Source organism: Gasterosteus aculeatus, chromosome 7 (genome assembly GCF_964276395.1).
Source record: "Gasterosteus aculeatus chromosome 7, fGasAcu3.hap1.1, whole genome shotgun sequence".
Classification (NCBI taxonomy): Eukaryota; Metazoa; Chordata; class Actinopteri; order Perciformes; family Gasterosteidae; genus Gasterosteus; species Gasterosteus aculeatus.
Genome location: NC_135694.1, coordinates 2,922,729 through 2,941,639, shown reverse-complemented (window position 1 = coordinate 2,941,639; position 18,911 = coordinate 2,922,729). Strand labels below are relative to the sequence as shown.

The 18,911-nt window shown below is 42.6% G+C and overlaps 4 protein-coding genes across 6 annotated transcripts; all 4 read left to right on the top strand.

The window, feature by feature from the left end:
• On the top strand, positions 1-2,213 carry LOC120821868 (GTPase IMAP family member 7). Its single transcript, XM_040180928.2, has 2 exons — positions 1-141; positions 696-2,213. The coding sequence occupies exons 1-2, from the start codon at positions 135-137 to the stop codon at positions 1,781-1,783; spliced, it is 1,095 nt and encodes a 364-aa protein (XP_040036862.2). The 5' UTR covers positions 1-134; the 3' UTR covers positions 1,784-2,213.
• Positions 2,214-4,006: 1,793 nt separating this feature from the next.
• Positions 4,007-6,500, top strand: LOC120821871 (GTPase IMAP family member 7). Its single transcript, XM_040180934.2, is given in 5 exon segments — positions 4,007-4,149; positions 4,406-4,654; positions 4,657-4,751; positions 4,753-5,046; positions 5,049-6,500. Coding segments are annotated over 5 exon segments (888 nt in total). The 5' UTR covers positions 4,007-4,142; the 3' UTR covers positions 5,292-6,500.
• Positions 6,501-6,805: 305 nt separating this feature from the next.
• LOC120821864 (tripartite motif-containing protein 16-like) lies at positions 6,806-10,737 on the top strand. 3 transcript variants are annotated; one of them, XM_078105583.1, is made up of 7 exons: positions 6,806-7,150; positions 7,983-8,351; positions 8,475-8,570; positions 8,781-9,014; positions 9,201-9,366; positions 9,449-9,505; positions 9,605-10,737. In XM_078105583.1, the coding sequence occupies exons 1-7, from the start codon at positions 6,908-6,910 to the stop codon at positions 10,171-10,173; spliced, it is 1,734 nt and encodes a 577-aa protein (XP_077961709.1). In that variant the 5' UTR covers positions 6,806-6,907; the 3' UTR covers positions 10,174-10,737. The 3 variants fall into 3 exon arrangements, with proteins under 3 accessions (XP_077961709.1, XP_077961707.1, XP_077961708.1); XM_078105581.1 differs by having other exon boundaries at positions 6,843-7,177; XM_078105582.1 differs by having other exon boundaries at positions 6,855-7,171.
• A 1,445-nt stretch (positions 10,738-12,182) lies between these two features.
• Positions 12,183-18,601, top strand: LOC120821860 (protein mono-ADP-ribosyltransferase PARP14). The gene is made up of 7 exons (XM_040180917.2): positions 12,183-12,435; positions 12,688-12,794; positions 13,550-15,508; positions 15,650-15,886; positions 15,984-16,208; positions 16,683-16,752; positions 16,965-18,601. Exons 1-7 carry the CDS (start codon positions 12,261-12,263, stop codon positions 18,056-18,058), a joined length of 3,867 nt encoding a protein of 1,288 aa, XP_040036851.2. The 5' UTR covers positions 12,183-12,260; the 3' UTR covers positions 18,059-18,601.
• The last annotated feature ends 310 nt before the right edge of the window (positions 18,602-18,911 follow it).

Below are 18,911 nucleotides of genomic sequence, written 5' to 3'. Positions count from 1 at the left end.
ACATCGTGGACTGGGAGGAGATCATGTGAAAGGGAGGAGGAACGGTGTGTCAAGGTGACAAACCTATTCAGAAGGGAAGATTCAGGAAATGCTTCCACACCCAGTCGCTCTCCTGTCACTCCACCCTCAACAACATGGACAGTAAGTTCATTTCTTTCACTGTCTTTTTAAAACTTTCTATTTCAGATATTTTTATGCTTGTGGGTCTTTTTTGGCACATTGCTCTTTTATCACAATAATGACTGTTTTTAAAGTATAATACTAGTAACTGCTTCCCCTTTTCATTGTAACTTTTTGACTAATAACAATATTAACTGTGATTGAGCTGATGTTTATCAACACGACTCTTTGCTGTCCTGCTCCTAAATGGTGGAACGAGCTCTCTGAAGACATCAGGACCACAGAGAGTCTTCACATCTTCAGACTGAAGACACACCTCTTCAGACTCTACCTCAACTAGAAAACACAAAACAAATTGTAGCACTTAAATTGTCCTTATGGCTCTTATCTATAGAAAGTTGTAAATCGGCTCATTTGATGAAATTGCATTTTGTTCTTATTCTTCTGAGTTTGTTTCCTTATGGTTGAAATGCACTTATTGGAAGACGCTTTGGATAAAAGCTTCAGCTAAATGACATGTAATGTAACCAAAAAACAAGTTTAAAATCTTATTGATGGACATTATTCTCTTTCAGAGAGGAAAATTGTAATCTTGGGAAAAACCGGAGTTGGGAAAAGCAGCGTGGCGAACATCATATTAGGAGAGAACGTGTTCCAGATCGGCAACACTTTCATCTCTGAACCAAGTAAATGCCAGAGAGAAACCAGACGTGTTGATGGAAGAGACGTCACCTTGATTGATATTCCTGGTTTGTTCGACACGTGTCGACCTGAAGAGGAGCTAAAGGCTGGAATAGTGAAGTGCATCACAGAGTGCTCTCCTGGGCCTCATGCTTTTCTCATAGTGTTTAAGGTGGAGATATTCACAGATCAGGAGCAGGAAGTAATCAATAAAATCAACCAATACTTCTCTGAAGAAGCTTTCAAGTATGCAACAGTCCTCTTTACTCATGGTGACCAGCTGGATGAAGGACAGACTATTGAGGAATATTTCCACAACAATCATCTTGTGAGGGATCTGATGAAGAAGTGTGGAGGCCGCTGCCACGTCATTGATAACAAATACTGGAAGAACAACCAGCCGGATGATTACAGGAGCAACCAGTTCCAAGTGAAGCAGCTGATGAAGACCATCGATCACATGATTGAGGCAAACAACGGACGCTGCTACACCAACGAGCTGCTACAAGCTGTGGAGACACTGAGACAAGAGGAGGAGAAACAGATCGGACAGTCACCAGGAAACAAGACAGAGGATGAGATCATAGAGGAGGCTATAAACAGAGTATCTGCAAAGCCTTTGATCCATTTGACAGGTATTTTAACAGGCGCAATGTTAGGAGCTCTTCTTGGTAGCTTCCTGACGGTTGCAGAGGTTCTCAAAGTTCTAAACGAATCCCTGTCGGAAGAAGTAGTCAAAGTATTTTTAGTGATACCGTCAGGGGTACAAAGAGTCACAGCAACAACAGAAGCAGCTCGAAAAACAGCACTCTCAGTGATGGTGGCAGGTGCTTTAGGAGGAGCGATCAAAGGAGGTTTTATAGGATACAATGCTGGCGAAGAAGCAGCCACACTGAGCGAAGCAGTAAAGACGGCAGCAAAAGCTGTCGTTAATGTAACCGCTTTCTTCAAAGATCAGGAAAAAAACGCAAATTGGAATTAATTTAATCGGCCTTTAATCGGAATGTGTCATTAAAAATGTCTATTTTCTATATAAACTATTGAGATGATGGTGTTCGTATGTAACAGGTTGAACTTCTTGCGTGAGCTTTCTTCTATTTTCTGACTCTTTTCTAAAGCATGTTGCAGAGCAAAGTGCTTCCTGACTAAAGAAAGTTCAATCTTTTCTTATGCCTGATTTGCTATTTCTTATATGTATTATCAACCGTGGCCACAAACCACAAATATAATGTTGTTTCATGATCAAACTATGTGGTCTGTTGGATGTTGAATCATTGTTCCCTGTTTCCTGTTACAAAGCTCACCAGAAAATGATTTTTGTTTCTATTTACATCATTTTGTGAGACAATAATTGTAGTTTTCTGTAGATTAAAAAGTATCAGCAAGACAAATAAAAACATGAACAAATTGAAGCCTGTGAAACATATTTTTACTTTGTAAAGCGACACTCCGACACACACACATCTATAAAATAAATAGATAATTTATATTGGAGCTACTATATGCAGTAAAATACCACCCAAAATTAGGCAGTTTATAAGTAGACTGCACACAAACTGCTGAGCGGTTCAACAAGAAACCACAAAACATCCGACCAACTTTATCAGGGAAAAACCTTTTAAGACAAAAAATACACACTTGTGACATAATGCGGAAGAGTTAAAGTCTTTATATAGAGATGCGGCTATTTTGATCTCGGTGTTAAATTAACACATTCTCAACAGGAGGGATGGTCTTGTACAGCGTTTGCTGTACTTATTACTAATATAAATGTTTTGGGGAATTCATTGGTTGTGAAAAACACAAACCTAAGATCTAAATTACGAGAAAGGGTTATGTATTCAATACATTAGGATGGATTTCATTGAAATAAATTAAGGTAAAGAAAATTAATATTGGCTGACAATCACAGAGATGCTTTCCAGATTGATTAAAATGTTCACTCGTGGCTTCTTTGAGCCGGGCAGGTCTGAGGAGAAGAAGGGTCCTGAGAGGAGGAGGTGCACCACAGAGTGCGCTCCTGGGCCTCATGCTTTTGTCATTGTGCTGAAAGTGGAGAGGTTCACAGAGCACAAGAAGGCAGTGTTGGGCTCCCACCATAGCATAAAAACAAAGGCTGAGTTTTTGAATGCATTGCTGCTACGGGACATAAGACCCCCACAAGGAATTTGCCCTCACACCTGTGATTTCTGTCTCTTGGTGAAACAGCTTTCACCACTGGGACCAGAAAGGTCCCTGTGGTGTGGACTGACAATCGATGAGTACCTCCCCCCTCTAAAAACTTTCTTCCTGAACCGACCCAACTTTCTGAATCGACTCACGTCTGATTTTGGATTCAGGCTCTCCAGTCACTAAGAAACCCAACAGTTCTCAAGATCCTCAATGGATCCCCGCATCCAAGGACCGCGAGGAGTTAAACAAGACTCAAGGAAACAAAGCAAACCCTATCAACACGCAGCATGGCTCAAGGCTCAAGCCTGGACAGAAGTTAGATTAGCATGCGTCGTTATTTTTGTTTTGATATTTACTGCATTGTTTTAACGACCGATCGCTGCCAGAAATAAACCAACTAAAATAACATTCTTTTCAAGCTGTACTTTCCCACAGTCACCTTTGTCAAACACCTTGATGTTCCACTTCAACCTGCTCGTCTGGAAACTGTCATTAAAACATTCATGACCTTTAGTTTGACTTATGTAACGCACTGTTACAGAAAACATGTTGTCCTAGTACGAGACTCGTCAAACAATCTGTGAAATCTTTTGCTAACTGGTTTTATTGCTTAGCTGTCGAAAATAAATTAAAGTTCAGTCAGTTTGGCAAGAAAATTGAAGGAGAAGCATCCAGCAAGGACACCCAGAAGTGGAGCTAAAGGTGATTTAATCTACTGCAACATGGACGGAGAGTTCAGATATCAGTGCATGGAGGAGAAAAATCTGTAAATGTATTTCATGTAATTATGACACAGTAAATGCATATCAAAAGAAATACATCTAACTAAATATTGCACTTCACTTTTTAATCAATTGATTACATCAGGGTTTTAGTGCTAACTAGAAAGAATTATGTATATATATGACATTGATACACATTAGCTGCTCTCTGCTGATGGAAAACAAGGTAAAGTTGCTTGGTGAACAGTCCCACTGAGCTGTACATAAATTGTCATGTTCCTTTAAAGAGCGGAACCACACCGTGCACTGAGAGGAGATCATGTCAAAGGGCGGAGGAAAAAGGTGTGTCAAGGTGAAGCTACACACCACAAGAAAATTCAGTAAACATTTTCACACTCAGTCTTCTACATCAAACTGTCGCTCTCCTGTAACTTCACCCACGACAACATGGACGGTAGGTTCATTTTCTTCACTGTTTGTTTCAGCTTTTTAGTTTATTTTAATAAAAAAAAATGTTCATGCTTGTGGGGCTTTGTTGGCATAGTTATGATAGGGAATGTTTTCAAAGTAAATGTACAAACTGCTTTACCTTTTCATTGTAACTTTTGACCATTAACAATATGTATTATAATTGAGCTCCTGTGTGTCCTGTATGACAACCACCAAAAGCTAAATGTACAATATAATTGATGGACATTATTGTCTTTCAGAGATGAGAATTGTAATGTTGGGAAAAACAGGAGTTGGTAAAAGCAGCGTGGCGAACACCATATTAGGAGAGAAACTGTTTAAGATCGGCCGCTCTGGCATCTCTGAAACAAGTGAATGTCGATCAGAAACCAGACGTGTTGATGGAAGAGACGTCACCATGATCGATATTCCTGGTTTGTTCGACACGGGTCGATCTGAAGAGGAGCTGAGGGCTGAAATAGTGAAGTGCATCACAGAGTGCTCTCCTGGCTTCATGCTTTCATAATAGTCTTTAAGGTGGAGATATTCACAGATCAGGAGCAGGAAGTGATCAATAAAATCAACCAATACTTCTCTGAAGAAGCTGTTCAAGTATGCAACAGTCCTCTTTACTCATGGTGACCAGCTGGATGAAGGACAGACCATTGAGGAATATTTCCACAACAATCAGCCTGTGAGTGATCTGATGAAGAAGTGTGGAGGCCGCTGCCACGTCATTGATAACAGATACTGGAAGAACAACCAGCCAGATGATTACAGGAGCAACCAGTTCCAAGTGAAGCAGCTGATGAAGACCATCGATCACATGATTGAGGAAAACAAGGGAAGCTGCTACACCAACAAGATGCTACAAGCTGTGGAGAAACTGAGACAAGAGGAGGAGAAAAGATCAGACAGTCATCAGGAAACAAGACAGAGAAAGAGATCAGAGAGGAGGCTAAAAAGAGAGTATATAAAATCCTTTGGATCAATTTCGCAGGTATTGCAACAGGTGTATTGTTAGGAGCTATTTTTAATGGCGGTGGTGGTTGGAGTAGAGACAGTTTTCCAGGAGATTATTTTGGAAAAAATAGTTTCAGCACTAGCAGAGTCAGTAGTAGTAGGAGCAGCAGAAGGAGCTGGTAAAGTAGCAGGCTCACTGATGGCAGCAGGTTCAACGATCGGAAGAAGTTTTACAGGATACGATGCCGCTCAGGAAGCAGACACAGTCAGCGAAGCAATGAATAGGGCAGCAAAAGCTGTCTTTAAGAAGTCAACTCTGTCTTTGAAGATCAGGAAGAACAAGCAGAGAACAAATCTGAATTAAAACCTTTAATCTGATTCTCAAAGACGGGAAAGAATGTGTCATTAAAATGTCTTCTATTTTCTGACTCTGTTCTAAAGCGCGTTGCAACAGCTGCAGAGCAAAGTGCTTCCTGACAAAATAAGAGTTCAATCTTTTCTTGTTTTTAGTACAAAGTGCCTGATATGTTGTTTCTTACATGTATTATATACTGTGGCCAAAAACTACAAATATGTTGTTTCATGATCAAACTGGTCCTGGATGTTGAATCGATCTTCTCTGTTTCCTGTTACAAAGCTCACCAGAAAATGTTTTTGTTTCTATTTACATCATTTTGTGAGACAATAATTGTAGTTATGTGTGGATTAAAATGTATCAACAAGACAAATCAAAACACTGTGAGAACTTGTGAAGGTTATAAAAAGACATTTAAAGAGATCTTTGACAATATCTATACGTTGTATTAAAAAACATACAATCCTTGGAATTTGACAACACTGATGTTAATCTCACCTTGTAGAGGTCGTTGATCCCGTCAAATGGAAGTAAGATCGCTGTGATTACGTTTCATAAAATACAGTGTAACTAAAAAGTAAATACTAGCAAACAATATCTAACAAATATTAATTATGATGATACTGATACTAATTATCTTCAATCTAAAATTGGTTGCTGGGTCATGGAGTGTTACTTCACTGTTCTGTCTTTTATTTTTCTCTTGTGTCAACGCAACTAATGTAATTCAAATGTTCTCTCAAAACCAAGGATGAATTGTCTTTGATAATATCATATATGTATATATTGATCTCAGAATTTTCCACATTATCTACACATGTAGTCAAAGCCTTTATTCCTTTGTACTACAGATCCAGGAGAATAATGGTTCTGTTAAACAGCTTTTTGTAAGCGACACTTATGATGTCAGTGTTAATTCTGAACTACATTTGAATCTTTACTTGATTCCCAAAACAGCAAATACCCGTAATTTGTATTATTTGTGTCTCAAAATCAAGTCAAATAAAGACATACTCTGGCTTAAGGCCACAGGTTAATCTCATTGTTTTCACTCTACTTACAGTTGAATAGAGACGCTGCCAATAACAACTGATAAATAAAATGTTCTGTCACTGACTAAACACTCCACCCTGAAAGGCGTAAGAAGCTGCAGCTTGATCCTTTCACTTTGACACAAAATGTACCAAGACTTTGATTTATCATTGTTGATATTTTTGATGCCTTTAACCAAATGCCTAATGCTACAGTGTATCACTGCAGTGTGAATGCAGTGTGAACTCACGCTACACACAGTCATTAATCATATTTAACAGTGAATCTAACTGGACCCGCCCCCCCCCCTCCGAGGAGAAACGAAACTTAAACCTTTGCTTCCTGCTTCCTTTCCTCCCAAATGAAACCAGCCTTGTAGCGTTGTCTTTTCACTAAATTGCTTTTTGTGAAAATGGCTGCCGAAAAACAAGAGGAGCGACAAGGGTTTGACCTGGACCAGAACCAGTTCTGCTGCTCGGTGTGTCTGGACCTGCTGAAGGAACCGGTCACCGTCCCCTGTGGACACAGTTACTGCAGAAGCTGCATCGAGGACTGCTGGGACCAGGAGGACAAGAAGGGACAGTACAGCTGTCCTCAGTGCCGGGAGACGTTCAGCCCGAGGCCGGTTCTGAGGAGGAACACCATGCTGGCTGAGGTGACGGGGTCAGAAGCAAAGGTGGAGGTAGAAATAGTGGGGAATTAACTTTGAGGGCAGGAATAATAAACGTCTCATTAGTTCTACGAAGAAGGAAATGATTGTCACGCGCGGCGCGGGAATAACGCGGAAACCCGGAAATGACTCTTCTCCCTCTAATTCCCTTTTATTCGTCATTGTTTTTAAAAAATGGGTCAAAAAATGAGACGATAAAGAAGTCATTCAACAGCCCGACTCCCACAGCTTCGCAGTGCACTGCAGTGTGTGTGAAAGAGGAGTTATTGCTATATATTTATTTATTTATGACACCTCGTGGCCGGATGTGCTCATCACATCTGGAATGATTTGTTTTTCCTAATGAGCCACACCTGCTTCTATACAGCTTCCCCTTGACATGGAACCCAACTTACACATGTTCATGTCGTGATATTCCTGTTATTGAATATATATATTCTGTAAATACTCATTATAATTGATATTTATGTGTACGTCCCTTTAGAGCTACAGCTGGTGCGAGTTTAGCTAATCCTACTGTATGTGGTGGAATATGTGAGGTTTAAGGTTGTTGATTATTGTTTGTATTATTCGTGAAGTGTAAGTATGAAGTAGAATAAAAAGGGGTGCCACGATACTGCATTGAAGTACAGTACTTGTGTAAATGTACTTTGTTTCCCGTATGTCCTAAATGCAGTAACATGGCTCATTTAAATGTAGCGTCAGCCAATCACAGCCGCTGATATTAACATGTGCACTCCTGATCTGTTCCCTCACTGACAACAACCAATGTAACCGTCTGCTCTTCTCTTGTCCTTCAATCCACAACCTCCAACAGTTGGTGGAGAAGCTGAAGCTGAGCGGCCCCCGGCAGCCCTCTGCTCCTCTGGCCCGCGCCGGCCCACAAGATGTGCCCTGTGATTTCTGCAGCGGCGCCGGACCCAACAAAGCCGCCATGTCGTGCCTGACGTGCATGGCGTCCTACTGCCCGGCTCACCTGGAGCCTCACCGCAGCGTCCCCGTGTTGAAGAAGCACGAGCTGGTCTCCGTCAGCGTCCCGCTGCAGGAAAAGATGTGCGCGAAGCACAACAAGCTGATGGAGGTCTACTGTCGGACGGACCGGAAGTGCATCTGCTACCTGTGCGTTATTGATGAGCACAAGGGCCACAATACGTTGTCGTCTGCGTCAGAGAGGGCGGAGGAGCAGGTCGGTGCTTTAAACTGAGTTCTGCAGTTATCTGCTTGATTGAATGCATGAAATCGTTTTAATAACAGAACTATTCCCAATGAAACAAGGTAATCGCTTGTTGCCCAAACTATTTCTTTGCAGAATCAACTGCTCGCGAGTCAAAAGAGAGTCCAGCAGAGGTTCCAGGAGAGGGGGATGGAGCAGGAGGCGCTGCTAAAACTTCTGATGGATTTTAAGGTGAGGCAATTAAACTTCAGCCTTTAAACCTGAGTGCACACGGAGAGTCCAAGTGAGCGTTGCATTTTTCAAAACCACTGCAGAGTCGAGTGTTAAAACGTCAACAAAGGCTTCATTAACAGACATGAGTGAAATATATCAGAACCTTTCCACGGAGAACGTATTTAAAAAAGAGAAAGTAAAGTAAAAATCTTTTGTTTCAATGAACAGAGTTCTATCGAGCCCGCAGAGGAGACCTGTGACGAGATCTTCGATCAGATGATCCTCTCCGTCAACAAACGCCGCGGGGAGGCGAAGCAGCTGATCGGCGCCCAGCGGGAGGCGGTGGTCACTCGGGCCGAAAAGCTGCAGCTGCAGCTGGAGACGGAGATCAGTGACATGAAGAAGAGGGACAGCGACCTGGAGCAGCTGTCTCACACGGACGACCACATCCACTTCATTCAGGTACCACTTTGGTGCAGAGCGACTTTACCCACCTGGTCGTCCTGTCATGATGTGATGACCCGATAGTGACATCTGCTGGCCATGTTTGACGGTGCAACGTGTGAAGCTCCCGAAGCTATTGGATGAATTTCTGCTTTTCGTTTCGTTTGGCTTCATCTATTCTCCAACGTATTGATTTCCATGCAGACCTTCCAGTCCCTCTCCGCCTTCTGCGAATCTGCAGACTTGCCACCTGTGTTGGTCTTCTATCCTCAACACTCATCGTTGAAGCGTGTGACCGACTGCCTGTCTAAACTGAGGGATGACATGGAGAGCCTTCTGAAGGACGCGTGGCCCACAGTCAATGCCGCAGGTACCTTTCATGATTATATAGATTCAGATTCCTGCAGTAGTTCTCTCCAGGTCCAGAAGAATTCATGATTTATTTTTCTCAGTGTCTGCTATAGAAGTTGTGTCACCAGTGCCAAAGACCAGAGAGGACTTTCTACGCTGTGAGTCAAACATTTAAAACTCTTTGCAGTTCCAAGATGTAGCACATTAACGATGAAATAAATATTTAAAGGCAGGTATCTGCTTTGTTCTTCCTTCAGATTGCTGTCCTCTGACCCTGGACAGGAACGACATATCCCAATATTTTACCATTTCACAAGACAACAGGCAGGCGACGAGTACTTATGTTGATCTTGGTCTTTATAGTGGCAGTTATTGTAATCAACAGCCAAGACGCGTCATTCAACACCCAGTTCCGATCATGCAGGTGTCGTGCAGTGAGGGCTTGTCAGGGCGGTGCTACTGGGAGGTCAGTTGGAGTGGTTGTACTTGGTCTGTGGGAGTGTGCTACAAAGACCGCAGGTCAATGAACCTGGCGTTCGGAACGGATACCCAGTCCTGGAGTTTAACTTGTTCCCCATATTCGTTCTCTTTCCAACACAACAACAAAAGCATTCCGTTGGTACGTTGTTCCACCTCCAGCGTCGGCGTGTACCTGGATTATAAACTAGGTGCTCTCTCTTTTTATGACATCTCCAAACCGATGACTCTGCTCCACGAAGAACACATTAAGTTCACTGAGCCGGTCCATCCTTGCTTTGAGCTGAGCGACAGTGAATCTCAGACCGATCTTACAGGACATTTTATAGAAGTGGGTAAGTTGTGGTGATAACATTTACATTGGGGATGTAAATGTTCCACTGCTGATCGGGCATTAGTCGCCTGCCCAGTAAACACCATATAGTTAATGAGAGGATGATATTACAAGAACAAAGACCTTTGAATCAACTCTTAAATCCCGCCTTGTCCCTCTTAAAGGTCCTGCCGCTTTTCAAAAGGCAAAGTAAGTTTGTTTCTACAGTGATTCCGTGGTTTTAATGGAAACAGAAGAGGCACCAGAATGGAGCTTTGGGGAACTCTGGGTGTTTTTCTCGGCTTGCATGATGCTGTTTAGTCACACCCAGTTTTCAACTCGGCCTCGAGATCTAATAATAGTGAGAAAGGAATGCTGCCCCGTCATTGTTTAAGGGGATTTAATTGAAGACAAGAGCAGTACTTCGATGACGAATCAAGTTCTAATTTTGAGCTCCTGTTTTCTCTGTAGCTTTTCAGCGCCGGCAGGAAATTTGGCCAGAAATACTGGCAGGTTCATGGCCATTTATTTAGATTTTGAAGCATTTATGTGATGAAGAAAATGTTTTGGATCCATTCGTTAATAAATGCATATGCAGCACCCTTTGTTTCTGATTGTCATTTGTCTCCTGACAGGATAAACGGCCACAAGTCTCATATCACATTTAATCAATCAATTTCCTTTTTAGCTTAGTGTTGTGCTGTGTGGAGATGGTTTTCTGCGCCTGACGATATTAAAATCGTTCACACTGTTGTGCGTAGAAAACTATATCGATGTGATTTACTCAATCTAAGGGAAAAAAATTATTTCAAATCAGTTATAGTTATAGTTTATAGTAAAATAGTTATATTAGGTGTCTGAAAGCTCTGTGACATACGTGTGTGTGTGTGTGTGTGTGTGTGTTAGCTTCTCTCTATCAATAGTAGAATTGGATAAGAGTTGAGGCCAAGTTGCAAGGACACACCTATAACACAGTCACAACTCAAATAGCTGCAGGATATTTGAAGATAATGATGATACAAACAGCATGGACCGAAACTTCAGTTTTTCACTATTTTAGCACAATTTCAGAGATTTAATGAAATTTATTTAGAATGACTCAGTCCATTCAAAGAAAATTAAGTCAAGTTGTAGGCTTGAAAGGATTTTTGTACATTGAATTCAAAGATCAAGTTATTTTCCTTGGGGAAAAAATATTTAATTCTCTGCAGGGCTGTGCCATAATTATTAATTGTAATATTGTATAGTATATTAACTGTTCTTTGCCATAAGTATTTTTTATTAAAGTTATTGTCCTACTCTATTGCCCCCTTGGAGATTAGCTGCTGGCAAAAATAGAGAGAAATAATGGACACAAGCAAAGAAAACAGAAATATATATTATAACGTAAGTTATAAGTTTCCTTAACATCAATGAATCTCATCTATTGGCATACGTGATCATGCAGATAGTTTGAACTCAAATAACACCATTTGTACCCTGATGACAGGAGCTACTTTACACAGAGCAACCGGTTGATCAGTAACCAACAGTCACGTGACCCGCAGTGACCAACCACATATTTCTTTATGCTTTTATTTCAAGTTTTAAACGAGACAGGTGGCATTCCAGAACAAGTGAGTTTGGTGTCAGCAAAGTGCACTGAGGCTTGATTCTGGTCAACTTAAAGAGCCGACGAGCCAATCAGCAACAGAGATTCTTTTATGTACCTGGAGGCCACGCCCTCTGTCCAACGTCACGTAACCAGCAACAGGTTCATTTGTATTTTATGAACAGCTCCACAAAACACATAGCTTACAAAACATATGCCTCTAAAAAAAGTTCTATTAAAAGCCCCAGGGCCACAGCAGTCATGCCGTCAAAATAAAATAAGAAAAAAGGTTCTCGAATAATATAATAACAATAACACTAATTAGTATATATTATTTAGTATATAATAAATACTATAATATAGTATTTTTCTCTCTCATCTTAGGACATTTGGGGTTATGAATCACCTCCCCGCAGTAAAAAGGTCAGGTGACCACATCTGTCATGTGACTCCGCCCTGTTGACACTAGGAGGCGCAGCAGTCAGAGGGGCTGCTTCACCCTTCTTCCTGCCCTCTTCGGGAGCTGAACGCCATGGGTGACCTTTACCAGCACCCTGTGTTCTTTGAGTGCCACGGCCCCCTGGGGGAGCGAGCCGGGACCATACAAAGATACTTCAACGTGCGCCGCAAGTCGGGCGGAGGAGACTGCGGGCCGCTGGAGAGACGGAACGAGCGCACCTACAGCGTTGCGTTCAAAGACCAAAGAGGTAGGCGAGGCCTTTAGGCGCTGTTTGTGTACTATTGTTTGGAATTCTAGTGATACTACAATCAGATGTTGGTAAATCACACCGTGGGGGAGTTTGTGAGATTGGATCCAAGACGGAAACCCTCATCATTCTTCTCCCCCGAAAGTGAAACCTAAAATAGGAAGACCTGAAACGAGGTCTAGAAATTATCAAACTTGTCGAGTCCTTTTTATTTTTTTAAACTTCCAACTAAATGTATTTTTTCTTTCTTAGATCAGCAGGCGGTCCTGAGGAGATCCGAGCATGTCGTGGACGGTTTGGTGTTGTTCGTCCGAGGCAGCCTGGAGCCTCTCACCCCCTCTCCGAGACATCAAACACAGGTCGGGACACATCTGTGCGCATGTGCATTGGCCCCGTGCGTGCAACTCCTACGGGCGTATATGACAGACTACACACGGATAATTTGATTTATTGAGAATAAAACCTTTTATACTTTAGCTGATAGTGGCTTACGGGACTATGGTCTTGAATGCAATACTTTTGTCTTTTTAGTGGAATATTTGAACACATTTAACAGTATTTGACTGTCAGTGATTTCAGTTTGAGAAATCACTTGAAAAACCATTTATATATATATATATATATATATATATATATATATATATATATATATATATATATATATATATATATATATATATATATATATTCCTAATCTTGCCTTCAGATATGGTTTATAATAGTGTATAATGGTGTAATAAAATAAATAAATATATATATATATATATAGATATAGATATATGATAGATATACATATATTATTATAGATAATATAGACAATATTTACCGGAAATATAGTGTTCAGTGACAGGTTGGAAGCCACCAAATTCTGCTCAAATAAGCAGATATCTGCAGTGCAAAGTGATGTTTAAGCACTCGCTTGGCTGTTTGAATTGCACATGCAGGACCTCTAGACATGGATTGCAATTTTGCTTGCAGCCATTGATTTGCCATCACATATTTAAGTTAAGCCACAAAAGTTGTATTTTTTGTAATGTCCCTGCATAGTAATGTTTTTTTTTCACACAGCAATAAGGGGTTGTTATCATTATTTTAATTTTTCCTTTGAACACAGATCCCACAATGCAATCCTGCTTCAACCCCTTCGCCAAGTGAAGAGAAATATGAACTGCGACTTGATCCTCACCTGCTACGTTATCTGACCGAGTGCCCCCCTGCTATGAAAGAACTAGAAAAGGCACTGGCCTCTGTGGCCTGCTCGGCCCAGCTGTACCCAGAGGAGGACCGGGTTCTAGTTAGCCGGTTAGCTCAAGCTGGTGCTCCAGTCAGTAATTGGAAAGCCGAGGTAGACAAACTCTTTGATGGCTACCTGTGCCATTATGAGGCAGACCCTCACAAGGTTAAAGCTTTACTTCAGCCCGGCACCTCTCGTCAGGCCACAGGTGAGGTGAAGGTGTACAGCGAGGTTGGGATGGTTGTTGTGGTTGGGGAGCGTTCTCAAGTGAACGCCAGGTTGAAGGACATCGATGACTCGCATGTTAAACAACGGCCAGGTCACATGAAGCAAAAGAGCACCCGTCGACTGGGTGAGGCCAAACTCCGCCTCCTCTGGAAAGACATTGAGCAAAGATTGAGACAAGATTTTCCCGAAGTGAAGGTCACGCAGGGAGCTGCAGGTCAAATAGTTTTGGAAGGTTCTGTTGAGGAGATTCTTAAGGCTGGAGATTGTATCTCTCAGCACGAGAACCGCGTTCTAGAAAGAACTGTTTCTGACATAAGCCCACGTCTTTTGGCCTTCCTAAGAAAGGCATACAGCGGCCCAGGTGGGCTAGGGGACTTTTTAGGGGTTGGTGGCAATGTGGAAATAGAATTACGAGACACAGAGGTACGTTTCTTTTCTCTATGCACTGATGATCTTGATGAATCTGTAAAGGCACTGCAAGCTGAGATCAAGGAAGTAAAGCTTGATGTCCCTAACTGCTCCTCCGTGCCACCTGATCTTCTTGAAAAGCTAAAGTCCATGACATTTGATATGGACAAGGGCCAGCACAGGGCTCAGGTAGTGTTTGGCCCAGGGAGCACAGTGTGGCTACTGGGCCACACCAAAGAGGTCGATGAGCTAAGGAAAGGTGTCATACATTCTTTGGACGAGTCAAGTAATGAAAGCATTATCCATCCGCCTTTCCCAGAGTTAGCACAAGAGTTGCCAGAACTGCTGCAGGCGTATGGTGTTGACTACACAGGGGTTACCTTTATTCCCAGAACATCTTCCTCTGAATCCACGGTGGTGCTGCGAGGTCCATCCAGCAAACTGACCGAGATCACAAACTGGCTAGGACTATTTCTGGACTCACATCTTGAAGAACTTGTGCTTCCAAGTTTAAGTGAAGTAAACACAACAGTTGCTAGCTACAGCCTTCGTGATGGGTTCCAGGTGCTGGTGTGTCAGGGTGACATCACCAAACAGGAAGCTGATGTCCTGGTGAACGCTGCCAACGAAGATCTGGAGCACACCGGAGGGGTCGCTGCTGCTTTAAGTAAAGCAGGTGGCCCTGAGGTGCAGAAGGAGTGCAGAGCTTTAGTGAAGCAGTGGGGAAAAGTTCCTACAGGTCGTGTAGTATCCACCACAGGGGGGAACTTAAATTGCAAAAGTCTGCTGCATGCTGTTGGGCCTGTGGGAGGAAAATCAGGTGGCAGAGAGAGGATCTTACTGGAAGCAGTTATCCAGTCTGCTCTGAATTCAGCAGAGTCGATGGGGTCCAGGTCAATAGCCATCCCGTGCATCAGCTCGGGTGTGTTTGGTGTACCTGTCGCACTGTGCTCTGACGCTATTGTAACTGCTGTTAAGAAGTTTGCCGGTCAGGGAGGGCAAAGCCTGAGTAGAATCATTCTGATTGATACCAGAGAAGAGGTGGTCAGGGCTATGGAGGAAGCATGTGACCGCCATCTCCACGGAATGAGTAGCGGAAGCGAGGTACCCAGAGATCCGGGGTTTCAAATGGGAGCCACTGCTGGAGCTCCTGAAGATGGCGTCCTTGTGGAGATCGTTCAGGGATCTGTGGAGACCCAGCAGGTGAGAAAAGTATTCAACATGCTTATTGGATGGTAAGAAAACACACTTTTAGTGTAAGTGCTTGAAAACTTTGTCCAGTGTGTGTCACCAGGTTTATAGTATAGTACAGTAAGCAAACACCATCTCTTGCTCTCCTTCTAGGTGGATGCCTTGGTTTCACCCATGGTTGGCCATGAACCTCTTTCCACCCATGTTGGAAACACTTTGTTTAAAATGGTTGGTCCCCAGTTGACTGCACCGTTTCGAAAGGAAGCAGAAGAAGAAACTGTGCCTGGTGACGTAGTCCTGGTGGAGGGCTTGCCTGCGCTTCCGTCTAATGCAGTGTTCTTCGTCAACCTCGCTCCCTGGGACGAAGACCAAGATGGAACTGCAGTTCAGGTGCAATAGTGTGGAGGATTGTTTTCTGTGCTTCGCACCTTAATACAGATTTAATTTAGCCTCTCCTTAAAAACAATTGGACTCTGACATTTTCCAGGTTCTGAAACTGGCTATCAGCAACATCCTCACGTCCTGTGACAACAGAGGGTTTGGATCAGTTGCTTTCCCGGTACTCGGTGCTGGGATCGCCCTGCAGTTTCCCGGCAGATTGGTCGCCATGGTGCTACTGGAGGAAGTTCTTGAGTTTAAAAAGAACCGAGCCAGCAGAACACCCTTCGTGGTCCGCGTCGTCATCCCCCCCGATGATAAAGCATCCATGGAGGTACAATGGAAATGCATTGTAGCAAAAACACAGACAATCCATGATGGGTTAAAGTTGTCTGGAATATAGTAAGGGTATACTTTACTTACTTTAATTTTCTTTTCCAATTTCCAAGGTCATTAGAGGTTAAAAAACATGGCTTATATTGAGTGCAATAAATATTTTGTCAAAAATAACCCTATTGCAGCAATAATTGCACATTTATTTATACAAAAATAATAAATCCCCAAAACAGATATCTGCATATGAATGCGGAGTGGGCTTTTGTTGAGATGGAAATTTGGGCGTAAATTAAAAATGTAAAATCTCAAAAACCCAAAACATGGCTTCTGGTAAAACAATCCAGTCCAGACTACAGTTGATCATTGAAGTAACAAACCAGCATAAACAATAGTGTTTTTAAACCTGTGAGTTATAGTTAACATTTTAACAGACCTGATATGTGTATATATTTGTTCTACTTTTACTCTACAGGCATTCACTTCTGTCCAGGAAGCTTTACAACTCAAGAGATTGGCAAAAGATGTTCCTCAACCCGACCAAGGTGGGCATCGATATGATATCGTAGCAAAGAACTGGAATACAGATCTGTGGCACTCATCTTCCTGTTTTTTCTTTGATGTAACTAGATTAAGCATTATTGTAAGGAAAGTAGAGACGTTTTCAAAAGAACTCCATTACCTATTTATACTCAGATGTATTTGATATGAAATAAGGTACATATTGTCAGCCTCCAAATGTAATTGTCTCTTCCAGTGTCAAATACAAGGAGGATCGTCCTGCTGGGGAAAACTGGATACGGGAAAAGCCACCTAGCTAACACCATATTTGGAGACATTCTTTTCAAAACAGACAATTCTCCCAACTCGGGAACAATTGAATGTCATTCAGAAACCCAATCTGTCAACGGTAGAAGGACCACCTTGATCGACACTCCTGGTTTCTTCGACACAGTGAAGCCCGAGGAGACGCTGAAGGCTGAGATAGTGAAGTGCATCACGGAGTGCGCTCCCGGGCCCCACGCCTTTCTCATCGTGCTGAAAGTGGAAAAATTCACAGAGCACGAGCTGGCCGTCACCGAGAAAATACGGCAATACTTCACCGAAGAGGTTTTGAAATATGCCGTGATTGTCTTCACGCATGGCGACGACCTCCCCAAAGGGACGAAAATCGAGCAGTTCGTCCGTCAGAATGAGAGTTTGAGAGATCTGGTGGAGAAGTGCGGCGGCCGGTGCCACGTCGTCGACAATAAACACTGGACGAACAAACAGCCGAACAACTACAGGAGCAACCAGGCCCGGGTGGAGGATCTGCTCAACACAATAGACGAGATGGTGACGCAAAACAATGGAGGCCACTACACCAACGAGATGTTTCAGGTGGTGGAGAAAGCGATACAGGTAGAGGAACACCGCATACAACAAAACCTGTCGTCGGGAAACATGCCGTGGGAAGAGATCAGGGAGCAGGCAAAAGCCAGAGTGAACGAGAGGCTCCTGATCCAGCTGGCGGGCACAGCAACAGGAGCCGTGGTGGGAGCTTTTTTTGGATTGGCAGCAATGGTCGGATTGGTTGTCACAGCTGTAAATAACTGTGCGCATCTGGTGAAACTTTTAAAAACGGTTCCAGCACTAAGTGGCATTGGAGCTCCAGCAGGTGCAGGAGTAGCAATGGCAGGCCAAGTGGTGTTGGGTGTCGCCATCGCGGGCATGGCGGCAGTAGGGGGAGTAATGGGTGGTGTTATCGGTAACAAGGCAGCGGAGGGAGCCCAAACACCATTGGAGGCAGCAGAAATGGCAGCAAATGCTGTCATAAACAAAGGGAAAGCTAATTTAAAGTTGCCTCGGTAGTTTCTTTCTGGCCCCCTGGCAAATGTTTATCCAAAATTCATTCCATTTATTTGTTTTTTTTGTCTAGACCAACTCTTGATCTCCGCGGGGAACTCCATGGTTGGGGGATGATTCTCTCCGGGTTTGACGCGACGAGCGGACAATTAATCCATTGTCAACACAACAAAAATATATCAGTGTAGCTTGAACTAAAGGGAAAAAGAATTGGGGAGAATCACAACAGTCAAACAAGGCAGAGATTCTGAAAAAGGTGGAGGGAAATTTTTATTCTAAAAAGTTGAACCTATTACTTCAAGAATTAGCCAAAAATAGTTGATATGCAAGACAATTGGGCTCATGTGTATATGTTGGTAATGTGTTGAGTAAAAGATTATATTAATCCAAGAATTATCAAACCGTGAGGGTTTGAATGGGGACCATAACTGAAGCAAGTGGGATTGTAATTCACTTTTTTCCACTGACCTGTTATTCATTTTTATTGTGCCATTATAATGTTTGATAGAAATCTTTATTTCACCAATAAAAGCACTGATTGGAAACACATTTTGTCATATGTCCATTTTAGTTTCCCTGTCTGACCCTGTGTGTGTAGCTCTGTTTGTAATGCACCTGCAGCCTCTGGTCCACAGGGAGCTTCCTACAGCGAAGACAAATGCTTCCTCCAATCAGTCACATCTTGCAAAGACGATGTGCAGCCAATATAATATCATAAAACATTTAAACATTTATCTGTCTGAAAAGCGTCACAATTTCACAGACCCGACAGACATTAACACACTTCCCCGCTGAGTGTGTTTCCTTATTTTGGAGCTTTTTATGGGCGCACAATCCCACAGGCCTTGTTTCAGGGTAT